Genomic DNA, 16986 nt, shown 5'->3' with positions numbered 1-16986 from the left:
GCAACAGATATGAAACCAGAAATTGCACAAGAACTCTCGCATACTCTTTTGACAGAGCTTTTGGCTTATCAATTTGCCTCTCCCGTCAGATGGATTGAAACCCAGGATGTATTCTTGAAAGACTACAATACCGAGAGAGTTGTCGAGATTGGACCTTCTCCGACCTTGGCAAATATGGCTATGAAGACCATCAAGAACAAGTATGAATCTTATGATGCTGCATTGTCTTTGCAAAGACAGGTTTTGTGCTATTCCAAGGATGAGAAAGAGATCTACTACACTCCTGATCCTGCTGAAGTCGAGACTACCGACGAGGAAGTTAAGCCAAATGCTTCTGCTCCAGTTCCTGCAGCAGCTGCTGCTACTGCTGCCGCTCCTGTCACGGTTTCAGCCCCGCCTGCAGCTGCAGCTAGTGATATTCCTGATGAAGCTATCAATGCTTCAATGATTGTTCGTACCATTGTTGCTCATAAATTGAAAAAGACACTCGAAGACATTTCTATGGGCAAAGCAATTAAAGATTTGGTTGGTGGAAAGTCTACCGTTCAGAACGAGATTGTGGGTGATTTGGGTAAAGAGTTTGGTAATACTCCTGAGAAGCCAGAAGATATGCCTTTACAGGAGCTTTCCGAAGCTTTTCAGGAAACCTTTGGCGGCTCCTTCGGTAAAGTTACTTCTTCCCTTGTTGCTCGTTTAGCCTCTTCCAAGATGCCTGGTGGTTTTTCTGTGGGCACTGCCAGAAGGTACATGAAATCCCGTTGGGGACTTCAACAAGGTAGACAGGATGCTGTTTTGCTATATGCGGTTACATCCGAACCTCCTCAACGTCTTGGTGCCGAAGCCGATGCCAATGCCTTCTTTGATACCTTGGTTCAGAGATATGCTGCTAAGCAGGGTGTCAATTTAGCCCAAGCCGGAGCTTCAAATGCTGGTGGTGTGGGTGCTGGTGCTGCTGTCGTTGATTCTGCTGCTCTTGAGGCCATTAGCAAAGAGAACAAGACTATGGCTCGCCAGCAATTGGAGACCTTAGCTAGATACTTGAAATTGGACCTTACTAAAGGTGATCGTTCTTTAATTAAGCAAGAGGAGGCTACAAAGGTTTTGCAAGCTGAATTGGATTTGTGGGCTGAAGAGCATGGCGAATTCTATGCTTCTGGTATTAAGCCGGCCTTTTCTAGACCCAAAGCCCGTGTTTACGATTCATACTGGAATTGGGCTCGTCAGGATGCTTTGTCAATGTACTTTGATATCATATTCGGTAACCTTACCTCTGTTGATCGTGAGACTGTTACCCAGTGTATTCAGATCATGAATAGAGCTAATCCTACATTGATTGAATTTATGCAATACCATATTGATCAAACTCCAACTGAGAAAGGTGAAACTTACGAGTTGGCCAAACGTCTCGGTCAGCAATTGATTGATAATTGTCGTGAGGTCTTGGGTCATGATCCCGTCTACAAAGATGTTTCATATCCAACCGGTCCTAAGACAACTGTTGATGCCAAGGGAAATGTTGTTTACGAGGAAGTTCCACAGGATGCTTACCGTAAGCTCGAACAATATGTTCATACAATGGCACAGGGCGGTGAGATGACCAAAGACAAGTCTCATCATTCTATCCAGGAGGACTTGCGTAGGGTTTACAAGGCCATTTCTAAGCAGGCCTCAGTAGAGTCAAAACTGGAGTTCGGCAAATTGTACAAACAATTGATCGAGTTCGTTGATAGAAACTCTGAGATTGAGGTTTCCAAGTCCACTAATGCTGTATTGGATGAGGGTGCCAGTTCTGATAACGACAAAGATACTGCTGAGATTGCCTCGTTGAAAGATTACTCTGAAATCAAGAGGCCAGTTTCCGAAACCATTCCACCAGAGACAATTCCTTTCTTGCATATTCGTAGAAAGGACAGATTTGGCACGTGGGTCTACGACAAGCAGCGTTCTGCTATTTTCTTGGACGAGCTGGAGAACGCTGCCGTTAACGGTATTACTTTTAAGGGTAAATACGCTCTGATCACTGGTGCTGGAAAGGGATCCATTGGTTCTCAAGTGCTACAGGGCTTGCTTTCTGGTGGCGCAAAAGTTATTGTTACCACTTCCAGATACTCCAAGAAAGTCACTGAATACTATCAGCAAATGTATTCTCGTTACGGTGCTTCGGGCTCTACTTTAGTGGTTGTTCCGTTCAATCAGGCATCTAAACAGGATCTCAGTGCATTAGTTCAATTCATCTATGATGAGGTTAACCACGGTGGTCTTGGCTGGGATTTGGATTACATTATTCCATTTGCTGCTATTCCAGAAATGGGTATTGAAATGGACAACATTGACTCCAAATCAGAATTGGCACATAGGATCATGCTCACAAACTTGTTGCGTTTACTCGGTGAAGTTGCTAAGCAGAAGCGTGTTCATAAAATTCTTACCCGTCCGGCTGAAGTTATCTTACCTATGTCGCCTAATCACGGTACATTTGGTTCAGATGGTCTGTACTCTGAATCGAAACTAGCTCTAGAGACTTTGTTTAACAGATGGTATTCCGAATCCTGGTCTTCCTATTTGACTATTTGTGGTGCAGTTATTGGTTGGACTAGAGGTACTGGTCTAATGTCAGGAAACAACATCATTGCCGAGGGCATTGAAAAATTGGGCGTTCGTACTTTCTCTCAGAAGGAGATGGCTTTTAACCTACTTGGTTTATTGACTCCCCAGATTAAGATTATGTGTGAAAATGGCCCCATTATGGCAGATTTGAACGGTGGCTTGCAATTTGTCAGGAATTTACGCGAGTACACAAACAAACTTCGTGCGGAGATCAACAACTCCTCTGACGTCAGAAAGGCTGTCAGTATCGAGACTGCTATGGATTACAAAGTAATCAATGGAGATAGTGCTGATGCTCCGTTCAATCCATCCAAAATCAAACCAAAGGCTAACATGAAGTTTGAATTCCCTGTGATGAAGTCTTATGAAGAAATTAAGGCAAAGGCTCCTGAGTTGGAGGGTATGCTTGACCTTGACAGAGTGGTGGTTATTACCGGTTTTGCTGAGGTTGGTCCTTGGGGTAACTCACGTACTCGTTGGGAGATGGAGGCCTCCGGCGAGTTCTCATTGGAAGGTTGTGTTGAGATGGCATGGATCATGGGATTGATTAAGTACTTCAATGGCAGTATCAAGGGCAAGCAGTATACTGGTTGGGTTGATGCCAAAACTCAACAGCCGGTTGCTGATGCTGATATCAAGAAGAAATACGAGAAACAAATCTTGGAGCACTCGGGCATTCGTTTGATCGAGCCTGAGTTGTTCAGTGGTTATGACCCTAACAGAAAGGAGCTGATTCAGGAGGTTGTTATTCAAGAGGATATGGATGTGTTCACTGTTGACAAGGAGACAGCCAAACAATTCAAGTTGCAGCACGGTGAACACGTCGAAATCTTCCCGCAGGAGGATTCTGATGAGGAGTATTCGGTTAGAATTTTAAAGGGTGCTAAGCTTTACATCCCTAAGGCACTCAGATTTGATCGTTTGGTTGCTGGTCAGATTCCTACTGGTTGGAACGCCAAAACATACGGTATTCCGGAAGATATTATTGATCAGGTAGATCCTCTCACACTTTATGTACTAGTTGCCACCGTTGAGGCTTTGTTAAGCGCTGGCGTCACCGACCCTTACGAGTTCTACAAGTATGTCCATGTTTCCCAAGTTGGAAATTGTACTGGTTCTGGTATTGGTGGCGTTTCAGCGTTGCGTGGAATGTTCAAAGACCGTTACAAGGACTTACCAGTTCAGAACGATGTTTTACAAGAGTCGTTCATCAATACTGTCTCAGCTTGGGTTAACATGCTTTTGCTTTCTTCTTCTGGTCCTATTAAAACCCCAGTGGGTGCTTGTGCCACTGCCATAGAATCTGTCGATGTTGGTATTGAAACTATTCTTTCTGGTAAAGCAAAGATCGTTCTTGTTGGTGGTGCTGATGACTTTCAAGAAGAAGGCTCTTACGAGTTTGCCAACATGAAGGCCACCTCCAACTCTTTGGAGGAATTTGAGCATGGTAGGACACCAGCCGAGATGTCTCGGCCTGCCACGACCACAAGAAGTGGTTTTATGGAAGCACAAGGATCTGGTATCGAGGTTTTGATGACTGCTTCGTTGGCATTAAAGATGGGTGTTCCTATCTATGCCGTTGCCGCTATGGCATCTACTGCATCTGACAAGATTGGACGTTCTGTGCCTGCTCCTGGACAAGGTATTTTGACTACTGCAAGAGAGTATCACGGCTCCTTGCAATACAAGTCACCTATGTTGGATATCAAGTATCGTTCCAGACAGCTCAGGCTGAGAAAATTGCAAGCCAAGGAATGGTATCAGGGCGAATTGCAGTACTTGCAAGGAGAGGCTGAGTCGCTCGCTGTCAAAGATGTTTCGTTCAAGAAGGATGAATATTTGGCTGAGCGTTCCGAAGAGTTGCAGAGAGAAGTCAATCAACAGATTAAAGATATCCAGAGGCAGTATGGTAATGAGTTCTGGAAGGGAGATCCGCGTATTGCACCACTCAGAGGAGCATTGGCCACTTTCGGTCTTACTATTGATGACTTGGGTGTTTGTTCCTTCCATGGTACTTCTACTAAGGCCAATGATAAGAATGAGTCTGAGACTATCGATATGATGATGCAGCATTTGGGTAGAACACCTGGTAACTCTGTATATGGTGTTTTCCAGAAGTTTTTGACTGGTCATCCTAAAGGTGCTGCTGGTGCTTGGATGTTGAACGGTGCCATTCAAATTCTACAAACTGGTTTGGTGCCTGGTAACCGTAATGCCGATAACATCGATAAAGTCTTGGAGAAGTATAAATATGTCTTGTTTTCATCACGTTCAGTGCAGACCGATGGTATCAAGGCCATTTCTGTCACTTCTTTTGGTTTCGGTCAGAAGGGTGCTCAGGCTGTGGTTGTGAATTCGGACTATCTCTTTGCTGCCTTGCCTAAGAAAGAGTACGAAGAATATAAGGCTAAAGTTGAGCAGAGACATAAGAAGTCTTATGCTTATATGCACAATGCTTTGCTTCATAACACCATGTTTGTTGCTAAGGATCATGCTCCTTACACCGATGAGCAAGAACAGAGGGTCTACCTGGATCCATTGGCCAGGGTTTCGTTGGACAAGCAGGATAAATATGTCTTCAAAACTAGTGACCTTCAGAAGAAAGGTGAATATGTGTCCGCGTCTGCTTTGAAGACTGCTAGTGTCTTGAGCTCTTTGGCTACTAGCACTACCTCTTCATCTAAAGGTGTTGGCGTTGATGTTGAAATGATCTCTGCTATCAATGTGGAAAATGATACTTTTATCCAGCGCAATTTCACTCCTGCAGAGATCAAATACTGTCAGCAGGTTCCCGATTCCCGTGCTTCATTTGCAGGTCGTTGGTCTGCCAAAGAGGCCATTTTCAAATCTTTGAATGCGGAAAGTAAAGGTGCTGGTGCCTCTTTGAAGGATATCGAAGTCGTGAGCGACGCTAAAGGTGCCCCTCAGGTGAAGCTTACTGGATCCGCCTTGGATGCGGCCAAGAAAAATGGTATCAGGAATGTGAAGGTGTCCATTTCACATGACGATGTTCAGGCTGTTGCGGTTGCCATATCCGAATACTAGGTATTTTTTTTCACCTATACTTTAGTTTAATCCTAATTAATTTTGCACTTATATTTCATATTATATATCGTTTTGAGCCAATAACCACCTAATACTAATTGACAGTACGAAGGTTAATCAAAGCAATGGCAGCCGTCATTTCCTTGTCCTTTCCCTGAGGTATGATTTCGTCGTTGGTACCGTCCGCAGAGTGGTTACCCTTTCGTAGAGACTTAGGCCCAATGGCCTCCCAATCTTCTTCATCGGTATCTCCCTCTATGTGAGTTCCAGCCAAGACACTACCCTTCCGTGGTTTTGTCGGTAGGGAAGGCACCGGTCCAGGACTCCTGCTTTTTTCATTAGATGCCACGGACGATGCTATAGATAAGGAACTCATTTGTTCGTGCATCATTATTGGATTCGTTCTAGGGGAAATACTAGTACGTAAAAACGATTGCCTAGGTATGCTGGAAGGATTTGAGAATGAGATCAAAGGTCGTCTATTCTCCATGACACCTTCATCTAGGGCAGCCTCGATAGAGTGGCTGGTGAACGATGATCTTGGCTTTCTTCCCGGTTTTGCAACACCTCTAAAAGAAGGTCTCCTACTATTGGAGCTAGACAGGGAGCTGCTCCTGGGAACCTTTTTGTTTCTTTGCTGCTGTTGCTGATCTTCAAAATTGAATATGCCATTTTCCTCGTTACCCGGAGAAGAACCGGAGGACGCGGAACCATGACTGTTTAATTCAAAGGCCTCCTCACCACCGTCCTCGTCCGATGAAGACTCAATAGCTTCATCCAATGACAGATTGTGCGCTTTGAAAGAGTTTCTAAGGCTTTGTAAGGGTAATAGGCTTGGAGATCTGGGCACTTTGGTATTGTGCAGATCTGTTTTGGGATTTGTGATAGACTCTCTACGTAAAGTAGAGGTGAGACTGGAACCAAGCTTTCCTCCTACAGGGGAATGTGAGCTTTGACGGGGTTCCTTTTTTATCGCTTTCAGAGCATTAGACCGTTCACCAGGACTGGCTGAATCACGATTGCTGTTTTTTCTTCTGTGAATAGTATTGGAAGATAATGAGGCGTTATTACTGACTGTGGAAGGGGAATTTCCTGAAGATGAGGATGAAGCAACTGCCGCAGCAGCCGAAGCGGCAGCACGTTTATTGAACTCATCACGAGTGACAATCTTTGCTTCCCATTGACCCCAGCCGATTTTATCAAAAATACAGCAGAGGCCAGAGTCTCCAGAGTCCATAGCTGTCATTATAAGCCTTCTTTGCTTGGAAAGGGATAAATGGCCAAACGAAGGAACCTGAGCGACGAGTTGGGCCGTTAAGTGACGAATTGGCAAAGGACCTTCTGACAAGAGAATACGTGCAATTCTGCCAGGAGTAATCTGAGATGCAGCAGCTATGCCTTCAGGGGAAGAGGTTGAAATAAGATAGCCATCATCCGAGGAGTGAATTGATGTGGACTTGGAACGTGAAGTCTTCTTGGCTTTGTTAGTGGACGTCACGAATTTGGGTTTAGGCTTGGATGATAGTGGCTTTGACAGAGAAGAGGAGGCAACTGCATTGTTTTCAGGCTCCGGTGAAGCGTCGAGAAGATTGGAAAATCGTGGACTTTTCGAGCGAAATGTGTCATCAGTCGTGTTCATAGGAGATAATGGATTATCCACCGGTGAGTTGGACTGCATAGTAGAAACAAACGCGTTTCAGAAAAGAATGGAATGAGGCAAAACAAAATTAAGAGTAACAAAGAGGTTCGAAAACAAGTTGGGAGGACACAGAGCAGTATAAAAAAGCGTTTGTTTGCTTAAAGCATTCAAGAAAATAGTATTGACATGGATTTTTCAGACAAAAGTTATTACTGGCACTTTGCCGGGGTAAGCTGAAAAATGGAAATTGAAAAGTCGAGGAAGTGGACAATCCAGAAATGAAATTTGAAATTTCGAATTATCCGTCCGACTCCCCTGAGATTGGCGCGCACGCCGCATCGAGTGCCCTGAAGCGGTGCCGAAGAGTCACGGGGACAAGTCGCGTATGAAACAGTTTCACAAACGTCTACTGACGGGTCAAATGGAGTGATGATGGAATGTCTCGAAATTACAAATGCAAAGTTCACAACATGTACTCAAATTAATAAGTAGACAATAATAAAAAACGTAAAACAAATCAGAAAAGAGTGCGCTATGTGCATATATACAAGTATATATTCACGCACCTTTCATATATGGAGAAGGTCTTTTTTATATAAAGAGATTCTCTCTTAAAGGAGAGCGCCTTTGCAGCGCTCGTATCCTATCTTATGCCCTTGTTTCATAGTGCAGGGAAGTTCTCGTCACTCAACTTATTGACTGAAGAGGTAGACTTCTTGTCACCTCTTGGTGCTCTGTCACCTCTTGGTGCTCTGTCACCTCTTGGGGCTCTGTCACCTCTAAATGATCTGCCGCCTCTAGAACCTCTTGATCCTCTTCCACCTCTAGAGCCTCTATCGCCTCTGAAAGTTCTGTCACCTCTGTCACCTCTGTCACCTCTGTCACCTCTGAAAGTTCTGTCACCCCTGAAGGATCCATCACCTCTTGGAGCATGGTCACCTCTTCCATCTCTGCCACCTCTACCACCTCTACCACCTCTTCCACCTCTTCCACCTCTACTCTCACCTCTGAATGTGCTGTCATGACCCTCGGAAGCAATAGTGATTTCAACATCCAAAAACTTCTTCTCCTTCTTGGCTTTGCTCTTAACCTTCTTAGTGACAGTTGGAGCGACCAAAACTTCCATCTCCTTCACAACCAGCTCAGCATTGGAAACCTCCTCCGATGGCTTGACTTGCGTCTTAGGATGAGCAGCAAGAGACTCACGTTGCAACTTCAGTTCCTTGAAATAGTCTTCGAAACCTCTGTACTTTGTGGTATCTTCCTCCTCCGGTTTATCTTCATCCCTTTCTTTCACAGCGTCTTCTTCACCTTCAACCTGGGAGACAGCCTCGCCGCCGAGCTTAGTAAGTTGGGATTTAGTAGTCTCGGTTTTTCCGGTCTTAGAATGTTTGTCACCTTGCTTGCTCTTGGCATCCTTTCTCTGGGTGGTTTTTGGACCTTCAACTGCATGGTTCTCGTTGGAAATCTTGAGACCAGCCTCATTACCAGTCATCTTTGGTCGCCTCTTTCTTGCCTTAGACTCGTCGGCCTTAGGTGGAACACCAGACTTCTTGGTGGAAGTTAAAGGCTTCACGACCTCCTTTGGTGGAACAAACGCTTTCTCCTCATCGGAGACGTCGTTACCCAACAAATCGTAAAGATTCTATACTGCTGTTAGTATGTTCTTGAAAGAGACCATCATTGTCACAGATAATAACATGAATCCCAGGTCGGCCATTCCGCAAAGCTGCAATCCTGTGAAAATTGATCCGTATACTTTCAAACTTACCTTGTTGTTAGACATTTTATATTTTACTTATTATTCAATTAAAATAGAACAAATGTCAAAGAAAGGAAGAACTACCACTTCTTATTTCTGCCAACACTGCACCTTCAGTGGACAAAAACAGACGAAAATTTTTCTCAGGGGCCGAAATTTTTCGAGATGCAGGTGAAATTTTTCACCCGCCGAAGAATTGGTGAGTTTTGGGGATGCGAGGTTGCGAAAAAAATTCTATTGGTTTTTTGATGTCAAACATGGGGAAGCTGTAAAGAGTTGCACATACTCTTTGAAGATCACGTGTTCATACACATTGCTACAACTACTATACCCTTTTGAATATATTTTTTTTTCAATTTTATTTACTTATGTTAACTCTTAATTTTTCGTTTTCGTGCCATCAATGTAAAGATCACCCACTCTAGTCAAAAAGTCCTTCATAGATGATCTCATGTCTACTGTCATCGACTTGTTTAGCAATTGAAGAACCAAATCGTACACCATTGGGCACACCTTTTTAAAGTCTTTTTCATCCATCTCTGTGCATGCTTGTAATGTCTCCACCACCACAGGGGTCCAGCTCTGTATGTTTCTTGACTGCTCCTTTTCGTCAAAGACTGCGTACCTTTGAAGTAGGGACACACTGAGCGGCATTAGTAGCTCAGAAATCTTTTTTATCGTCTCCTTATCTGCCTTGTTTGCATCGCAATAAAGCCTGAACATAAGACTAATGTAAACACCCACAGCAGACGTCTCCTGTTTCAGTAAGTTGGGAAGCTTGTCCATTACTCCAGAGTTCCAAAGCCGAACACGTAGGTTGTAGTCCTCGTTGAAGTCACGTGCAAACTCGTAGCTCAAGTTCAATAAATCTGCAAGTTTGAAGAGATCCTCAACTGGTGTGTTGTCGTAGAATCCATCATTATCAAATAGCTCAGAAAGAGTCTGAATCATATGTAGTTGAAGAACACACTTGATCACAATCTTAGATTTCTGTCTTGACACTTTGAGAGCCCTCATAGCATTGTCCTCCTCTTCGGAGGCCTGGCCATTGCCCAGTTCTCCATTTAACTCCTCTTCCAATTCCCCGTCCGCATCCGCATCCGCATCCGTATTTTCCTCCAGATTGCCATCTTCGACACCAGAGCTCACTTCTATCTCTGTGTCAAACTTCTTTTGTTTCAATGGATCCGCATCAAACAGTTCAGTGGCCCTTGTCAGTTCGAATAATTCCTTAAAAGTATTGTCAATTTTGGTCCATTCCTGAGGACCAAATTTCGTCATATTCTGTAAAATGAGATCCTGGAAACATGAAATACCAACTTTCGAAATGGTTTCATTTTCCTGGCAAATACATGAAACAAGCAAGCCCAAATACCCATCCATCATGCCGCTTAGCGTACTATAATACGTGGTGAATAAACCAATCATCCGCCTCAATGCCTGAATCAATGTTGATGAAAGCCACACCCAAAGATCTTCTTGGTTTGTGGAAAGTTGCCAATGCTGGCTCAATATTCCAAAGATAGGGAATAATAATTCCTCACTGACCCTGTACCAAAAGCTCTTACCAAACTGATCGCCATACTTAACCAAGGCATCAAACATATAATTCAAAGCCTGAGCTCTCACCTCCAGATCCTCTCCTTCCATGATTACATCATGGAAACCAAAAAGCAATGGGAACCAAAGCAGAGACTGTCTCTCCTCATCTTTCTCTTTTTCTGTTTTGCTGCTCACCAATTTGACAAAATCGTCAATATTACGAAGGGCCCTCAAGCTGATCTTCTGGTATTTATCATTCTTAGCATATTCAGTCAAACAAATAACCAATGAACCAAAGCCCTCCTCTCTGAAAACTTCATCAAAATGCTTATCACAAATCATGTTCACATAGGTATATCCCTTCGTAACAAATTGTTCGTTATCATCAACAGCTGCATTAGTCAACACTTCAAGTAATGTAGACCAGCCAGACCTGATCAAGTTAGACTTTTTGACCACCATATACCGAACGCAATCCAAAACCATATCACGGACTTCCAAATCAGGGTTGTGCATCATAATGTAGTTGAAAGGCTGCAAGAAGTCCTTCTGGAACTTAAAATGTGCCAACTCTTCCATACTGAAAAACCGTTCAGAAAGTTGCCTGAGAGAATCAATGGCAAAAAATGATATAGCTGTATTAGAATGGCAGCCAAATTCATTGAAGATCTCATTCAAAACAGCCCACAATGCCGACCATTGAACCCTGATTCTTCCCATATTGTAATAACAGACGTCAACAAGTTTTTGTAACGAAAACATCCTTGGTTGCTCGCTTTGCCCTGATGATTCAATCTCATCCCTTGCGACGTCACTCAAGCTAGCGATGAAATCAAACACACCATTACCTTCAATATCCGAACTCTTTGAAAACACCTTATCTATAGCAACATCCATTTCAGTAGAGTTTAGCATGACGGCTGATTCAACAGATAATTTCTGATTGAAATGACGCAGAAACGTCTGCTCGGAAAGTGACTGTTTCTTTCCGAAGCCGGCAAAGAATCCGCTAGCAGCCTGAGAAGATCTGATGCTGTCCAATGAACTTCTGTTAGCCAATCTAGCGTTGAGGAGATCAGGAACCACCTCCGAATTGACACCTTTCGAGAGTAATTTCAACCTCTCAACCTGAGAAATTACGATAAACACCCCTTTCCAAGAATCCTTCAAGTCATTTTGGTTATCAATGGCTATGCTTAAAATCGTAAATATAGCATCAATGTTCTTTATCTTCAAATCCTCGGGATTGTTAATATTGGTGAACTGGACAAGTGCTCTCATGAACGAAGTTCTAGCGTAGTCTAATCCAAAGATACACGAGAGATGAATGGAGATCTTGATACCAAGAAGCAACAACTTAGCAGTGTCTTCGTCGTCATATTCTTTGAATGGTGGCGTTAATCCAGCCAAGAGAGACATCCACAAATTCTCAAACATGGATTTAACATGGTCCGAACTCTCCGTATCATCTAGGGTGTAAAATTCTAGCCTAGAGTTCTTCTTGAAAGAGTTTCTGAGAGAGTTAACAACTTCTTCTGTCTTGCTTGTCATCTCCTTTGACGCCTTCAAGTATGCCTCTTTAGCAATATTTCGTCCACCAAACAAACCTAAGGAAAGAGGTTGTGATGGATCAGTGCCGCTTGAAATTAAAGCAGCTTGTTGTTCGCTTTTGAGAATGATCTCACTTGTCTGAATGTCTACGTAAATCTTCTCCAACAACTGGGGATCCAAATCCTTACCATCATCTATGCCTTTGTTATTCTTGATAAACTCTTCTAATGTCATTCTGTTTTTTACTTGGGGGGAATGAAGATCGGTGTTCAAGAGGACAACAGAGTAGGAAAGAACATAAACAGTATCTGCATTGGCAAACTCAGTTGGGTTGTCATTAACATACTTCTCCGAAAACTTGAGCATAAACCTATCAATCTTCTGCGACTCTCCCGGCAGTCTGAAGTGCTGTAGGAATAAACGCAAAGCATCTAGAAAGCCTTTTCCTTGAAAGTCCATCATGTCTACAAATGAGTGCATAATGTCAATGTTTTGTTCGTATCCTTCGCCTAGGTATTCCCCAATGGCAGACTTATCCAAGGTATCGTTCTGCAATAAAAACTCAGCAATTTTTTTGGGTTCATCGTTCTCAATGAAATGGCTTGCAATGAGAGCCTTGACACCCTTCTTCGGAGAGTAGTCAAATAGTTTAACGCATTCAAGATATGCATTTTTCTTATGTTTGATAGTTTCAAATTGTGGAGCGCCGAAAGAAGTAACAGATTCATCTGCGTGATGGTCCATCGACACGCTTGAGCTAGAAGCAACACCTAGAGAAGATGGAAGTGTTGTGTTAGCAGTCATCGAAGCATTTGTGCTGATATCGGACTTGGCATCGCTAGAGCCCATAGTTGAAGATGTAATCGGCCTACCGGACTTTGAATTGAGTGATTCCAGAAAGCTGACTATAGCATCAACAGCTGCCATCTTCAAAGCGTATGCAATGGGGTACCTCGCATCGGTTTCCGGAACTGGAGCACGACTACTTAGTCTATTGACGTTCAACTCAGGAATGTTTTCAAGATCATAGGTAGACAATGATCTCGTAAGACTCTCTTTGTAGGAAACACTCTGGGCAGGCGTCGCCTCGACACGAGCAAGCGCATAACGAGTGAGATAGTCGACTATCTCCTCGGTCAAATTAGCCAAAGAAGGATCACAATCGTAGTTCAAATAAAGTTCGATAAGAGCTTTCGGATCTTTACAGAGCCGATTGATCACATCCAAAAGATATCTCTTCTGGTGTCCTGTTGATGTCTTCATTTCGCTCACAGGAAAGTAGATCTCATCCAAAAACACGGGGATCTCGTACTTAAACTCACTTCTAAGATGGCTAAGAACAATCCAGAAAATTTCAAGCGTCACCTCATAAACAGGACCCAGCTGAGAAGCAGCATTTCTAGAAAGCACTAAGCAGATATACTTTCTGATTCCGTCTACTAATGTGGCCTTTTCGGTAGTGCTTCGGCTGAAGATCAGGCATCTTCTGTCCTTAAAAACGTCAACGTGATTTTTCAGTATGAAAAATACGATATAAAGTGAAAGCAGCTTGGACCTCATAGCATGCGATCTCATATCTAGAGACCCACTTTCAACAGTTTTGGCTGCAAGGTTACTCATAGATCGAATTATAAGAAAGGCGTCCTTTACGCATTGCTCCTTCTCATCACCATAGATTTCATCTGAAGAAAGTTGCACCACGTCATTATCCTGAATACTAGCCTCGATCTGTTGCAGAGTCATTCTGTTCGAGTGAGGCGAAGCCACAACAAGGGATTCGTCTTCCACATCTTCCTCCCCGTCTGCCTTTTTGCAATATTCACCGCACTTGTCAAAAGCAATATTCACGATTTGAATCAAGGTAGCCTGAGCAATACTCTGATTCATAGGCGACAATGACAAAAGAAAGATGTTATAGATCTGTCTCACAGCCTGTAAAAGGGCCCTACCATGAACTGGCATGGACTCGTTAACAATGGCAGCAGTAAGTACTCTAATTATCTGAAGTTCAACCTTCTCTTCAGTGCCCTCACCGTGAAAACAACAACTGATCAGATCAACAACAGCTTCAATTAAAGGAATCTCATTTTTATGGTTGGTACCGGGAACAGTTTCAACGTTGGCATCCATTTCTGCTCCATTCTTCACTTCCGTTTTGTTTTTTGTGTACTCAACATACACGGGCTGATTGAAAATGTTGAAGGTGAAGATCTTTCCTAGGCAATCAAGTGCTATGATCTTGGCGGCAACGTTTTTTTGTTCGCAGGCCAACTTCAAAGGTTCAAACATAGCAGCCTCAGAAGGCATTTCACCCGATTGCAATGTTGATAATGCATTTTTGGTTGCATTTGTAAGGGCCTGCTGCTTCTTGGCGACCTCCTTAATGGCAATGATTCTTTCTAAGGAATCTCTGATGAACGCTATACCTGCTGTTTCATTTAAAAGAGATGACGTAGACGATCTTCTTGCAGGGGTAGAGTTGACCGAAGCATTGGAAGGTTTCACCGGAGATGGTGCTTCCTTTGGTGATTCAACAGCAGGCTCGGGAGGTTCAGCTGCCTTTGGCTTCAAGTCAATCTCTGTAGTACCGTTTTGAGAAATATTGGCAGCCTCGCTGGCATCAACGTCGTTTGTTACGGTATCAGCAATCTCGGACTCACCGTTAGTTTGTATTTCTTCTTTTGGTTCAATTGCAGATTCCGAAGGGGTAGTATCGTTCGCATCGGAAGGTGTAGTTTCTTCCTTCAACTGTACCCTACTGGGGTCTACCATTTCAGACATGGCATGAAATATGATCTGCTAGGCTTTTATCCTTGTAGTTTTCTGTAAGCCAGGTCTCGCTTAACAGTCAATATAGAATCAATCGTCTGAGTGTTTCGGTGTCCCTAAACAGTCTTATTCGCCTATTCGCTGTAACCTCGCGAAAAACCGAAATAAAAATTATCGTTGGCTTAATATAAAAGAAAATATATACCCATTCGAATTTTCTCAATTGGGGTATTCGCAGTCAAGCTTATATATATATATGAGGGAGTAAATAAGTGAGCCAAAAGAGGACTACTTATCATCCATCAATTCGTAGAAATTTGGTTATCTTTTTTTTATTTTCGAAGTTATTTCATTGATATCAGTGTTCTATATATAAAGAGCCTCTAGGGCAGGGTATATGTTCAAACAGCGTAGAGGGGGGGTGGGATTCCTTTAAATGTTCTGCCATTGTCGACCTTCCACCTTCTTCAATTCCTCGTCCGTATAGCGGTGGCCGTTAGTAAAGTAGCCAGATGCAATTTTGGCATCGATTTCAACCCGACAGTCTGCAGGCAAAAGATAATCTGGAATCTCGACCCTCTCCTTAATATCGATACCAGATTTAATAATAGCATCATACTTCAGGTTACTCATAGAAAGCATGCGATCAATTGTTTTGATTCCAAACCAATGGAGAATATCTGGCATCAATTCTTGGAATCTAGCGTCCTTGACACCGGCAATGCATTCTGTTCTTGGGAAGTAGTTATCGGCGGTGTCGCCGCATCTCTTTCTGGCGTTGTAAACCATATATTTGGTAACCTCTCCAAGGCATCTACCCTCCTTCCTGAAATAACAAATCATTCCATTACCACCATTTTGAGCCTCCCTAGCTGCCTCAACTAAACCAAAGATTAAGTAACATCTACAGGAGCATATGTCGGAAAGAAACACGTCCGAACTGCAACATTCATCGTGAACTCTCACGGAAAGTCTCTTATCTTCCTTATGTAGATTTGCTGGATTACCAAAGATATAAGCAGTACACCCGCCGATGGGTGGACAGAATACCTTAATATCTGGTCTCGTCACCAATTCAGGGTACATGCCGTTAGTGTCTTCAAACAAAGCCCTTCTCAAATCAGCCTCACTAATTCCAAGCCTCTCGGCAACACCTGGTAAGTACCAAACTGGATCAACGGCAACCTTGGTACAGGCCATATCGCCATCTTCGTTCAAGACAACTTTTCCATCTGGCTTGAGATTGCCCTTTTGAACTTCCCCCCTGATTTCGGGGATAGAAAGAACAGCTTTGGTAATAGCCATAGAAGGTCTGACTTCCACGCCTTCTTTCTTCCCAATACTGTTGTATAGCCAAGGAGTCATATGACCGAACGGATCCAATGAGACAATTTTACCAGGCTCAGACCATTCAGGAACCTGAGGAAAATCAAAAGACGGAAAGCCACTGGTGTAATCAGCAATGTGATTAGAATCGAGTTGTCTGGTACCAATACTTAGAGCATGGTAAATAGAATATGGACCTCCGTGAGCACCAATGGCGTTGTGTTTGCCGAGGCCATTTTTAAACTTGGAGGGAACAACAGGTCCTCTCTTCTTAGGATCTGCGTTGTACCAATCAGTTTTGATTGGATCAACGTCGGCATCACTAGTGTAAGTAGTGAGTCTTATATTTTCACCGTAGATATCAGACAAGCCTCTTTCTATCTTAGCACTCTTTATTTGCTTTAGATTGGGGTCTGGCTTGGAGACCGAGAGTTGAGAAACTACTGACACTGAAACCGAAGCTGTGGACATCACAATAAAAAGATTAAAATGAAAAGGCTCGCCAGATATCACTGAAACTGTCCCGAAAGTTGTTCTTCAATCGATGAAATTTGCTGCCCTATTTATATTTGATATCACCTCCCTGTTCTGGACTCCTTTCTGATAAGATAGGTGCGATTGCCCGATTGGGAACCTGATTGGGAACAAGCCTAACTTAAATTATTTTAGCCGACGGTCGCCGTATGCAAGGCTGTGCATTTGCCTATCAAAAGAAGAAGATTAGCCCCAACTTGGCCGATCGGGT

At 43.3% G+C, this 16986-nt stretch overlaps 4 protein-coding genes across 4 annotated transcripts; 1 reads left to right on the top strand and 3 right to left on the bottom strand.

The window, feature by feature from the left end:
- Positions 1-9: 9 nt before the first annotated feature.
- Positions 10-5652, top strand: FAS2 (3-oxoacyl-[acyl-carrier-protein] synthase; the record flags this gene model as incomplete). The annotated part of the gene is made up of 1 exon (XM_038924138.1): positions 10-5652. The coding sequence occupies one exon, from the start codon at positions 10-12 to the stop codon at positions 5650-5652; it is 5643 nt and encodes a 1880-aa protein (XP_038780066.1).
- Positions 5653-5746: 94 nt separating this feature from the next.
- On the bottom strand, positions 5747-7330 carry FOA43_003889 (uncharacterized protein; the record flags this gene model as incomplete). Its single annotated transcript, XM_038924137.1, has 2 exons — positions 5747-7256; positions 7326-7330. 2 exons carry the CDS (start codon positions 7328-7330, stop codon positions 5747-5749), a joined length of 1515 nt encoding a protein of 504 aa, XP_038780065.1.
- Positions 7331-7952: 622 nt separating this feature from the next.
- FOA43_003888 (uncharacterized protein) lies at positions 7953-8975 on the bottom strand (the record flags this gene model as incomplete). The annotated part of the gene is made up of 2 exons (XM_038924136.1): positions 7953-8936; positions 8970-8975. 2 exons carry the CDS (start codon positions 8973-8975, stop codon positions 7953-7955), a joined length of 990 nt encoding a protein of 329 aa, XP_038780064.1.
- Positions 8976-15347: 6372 nt separating this feature from the next.
- On the bottom strand, positions 15348-16712 carry URC1 (Putative GTP cyclohydrolase; the record flags this gene model as incomplete). Its single annotated transcript, XM_038924135.1, has 1 exon — positions 15348-16712. One exon carries the CDS (start codon positions 16710-16712, stop codon positions 15348-15350), a length of 1365 nt encoding a protein of 454 aa, XP_038780063.1.
- Between the last annotated feature and the right edge of the window lie 274 nt (positions 16713-16986).

Source organism: Brettanomyces nanus, chromosome 4 (genome assembly GCF_011074865.1).
Source record: "Brettanomyces nanus chromosome 4, complete sequence".
Taxonomy (NCBI): domain Eukaryota; kingdom Fungi; phylum Ascomycota; class Pichiomycetes; order Pichiales; family Pichiaceae; genus Brettanomyces; species Brettanomyces nanus.
This window is presented reverse-complemented; position numbering and strand designations above follow the sequence as displayed.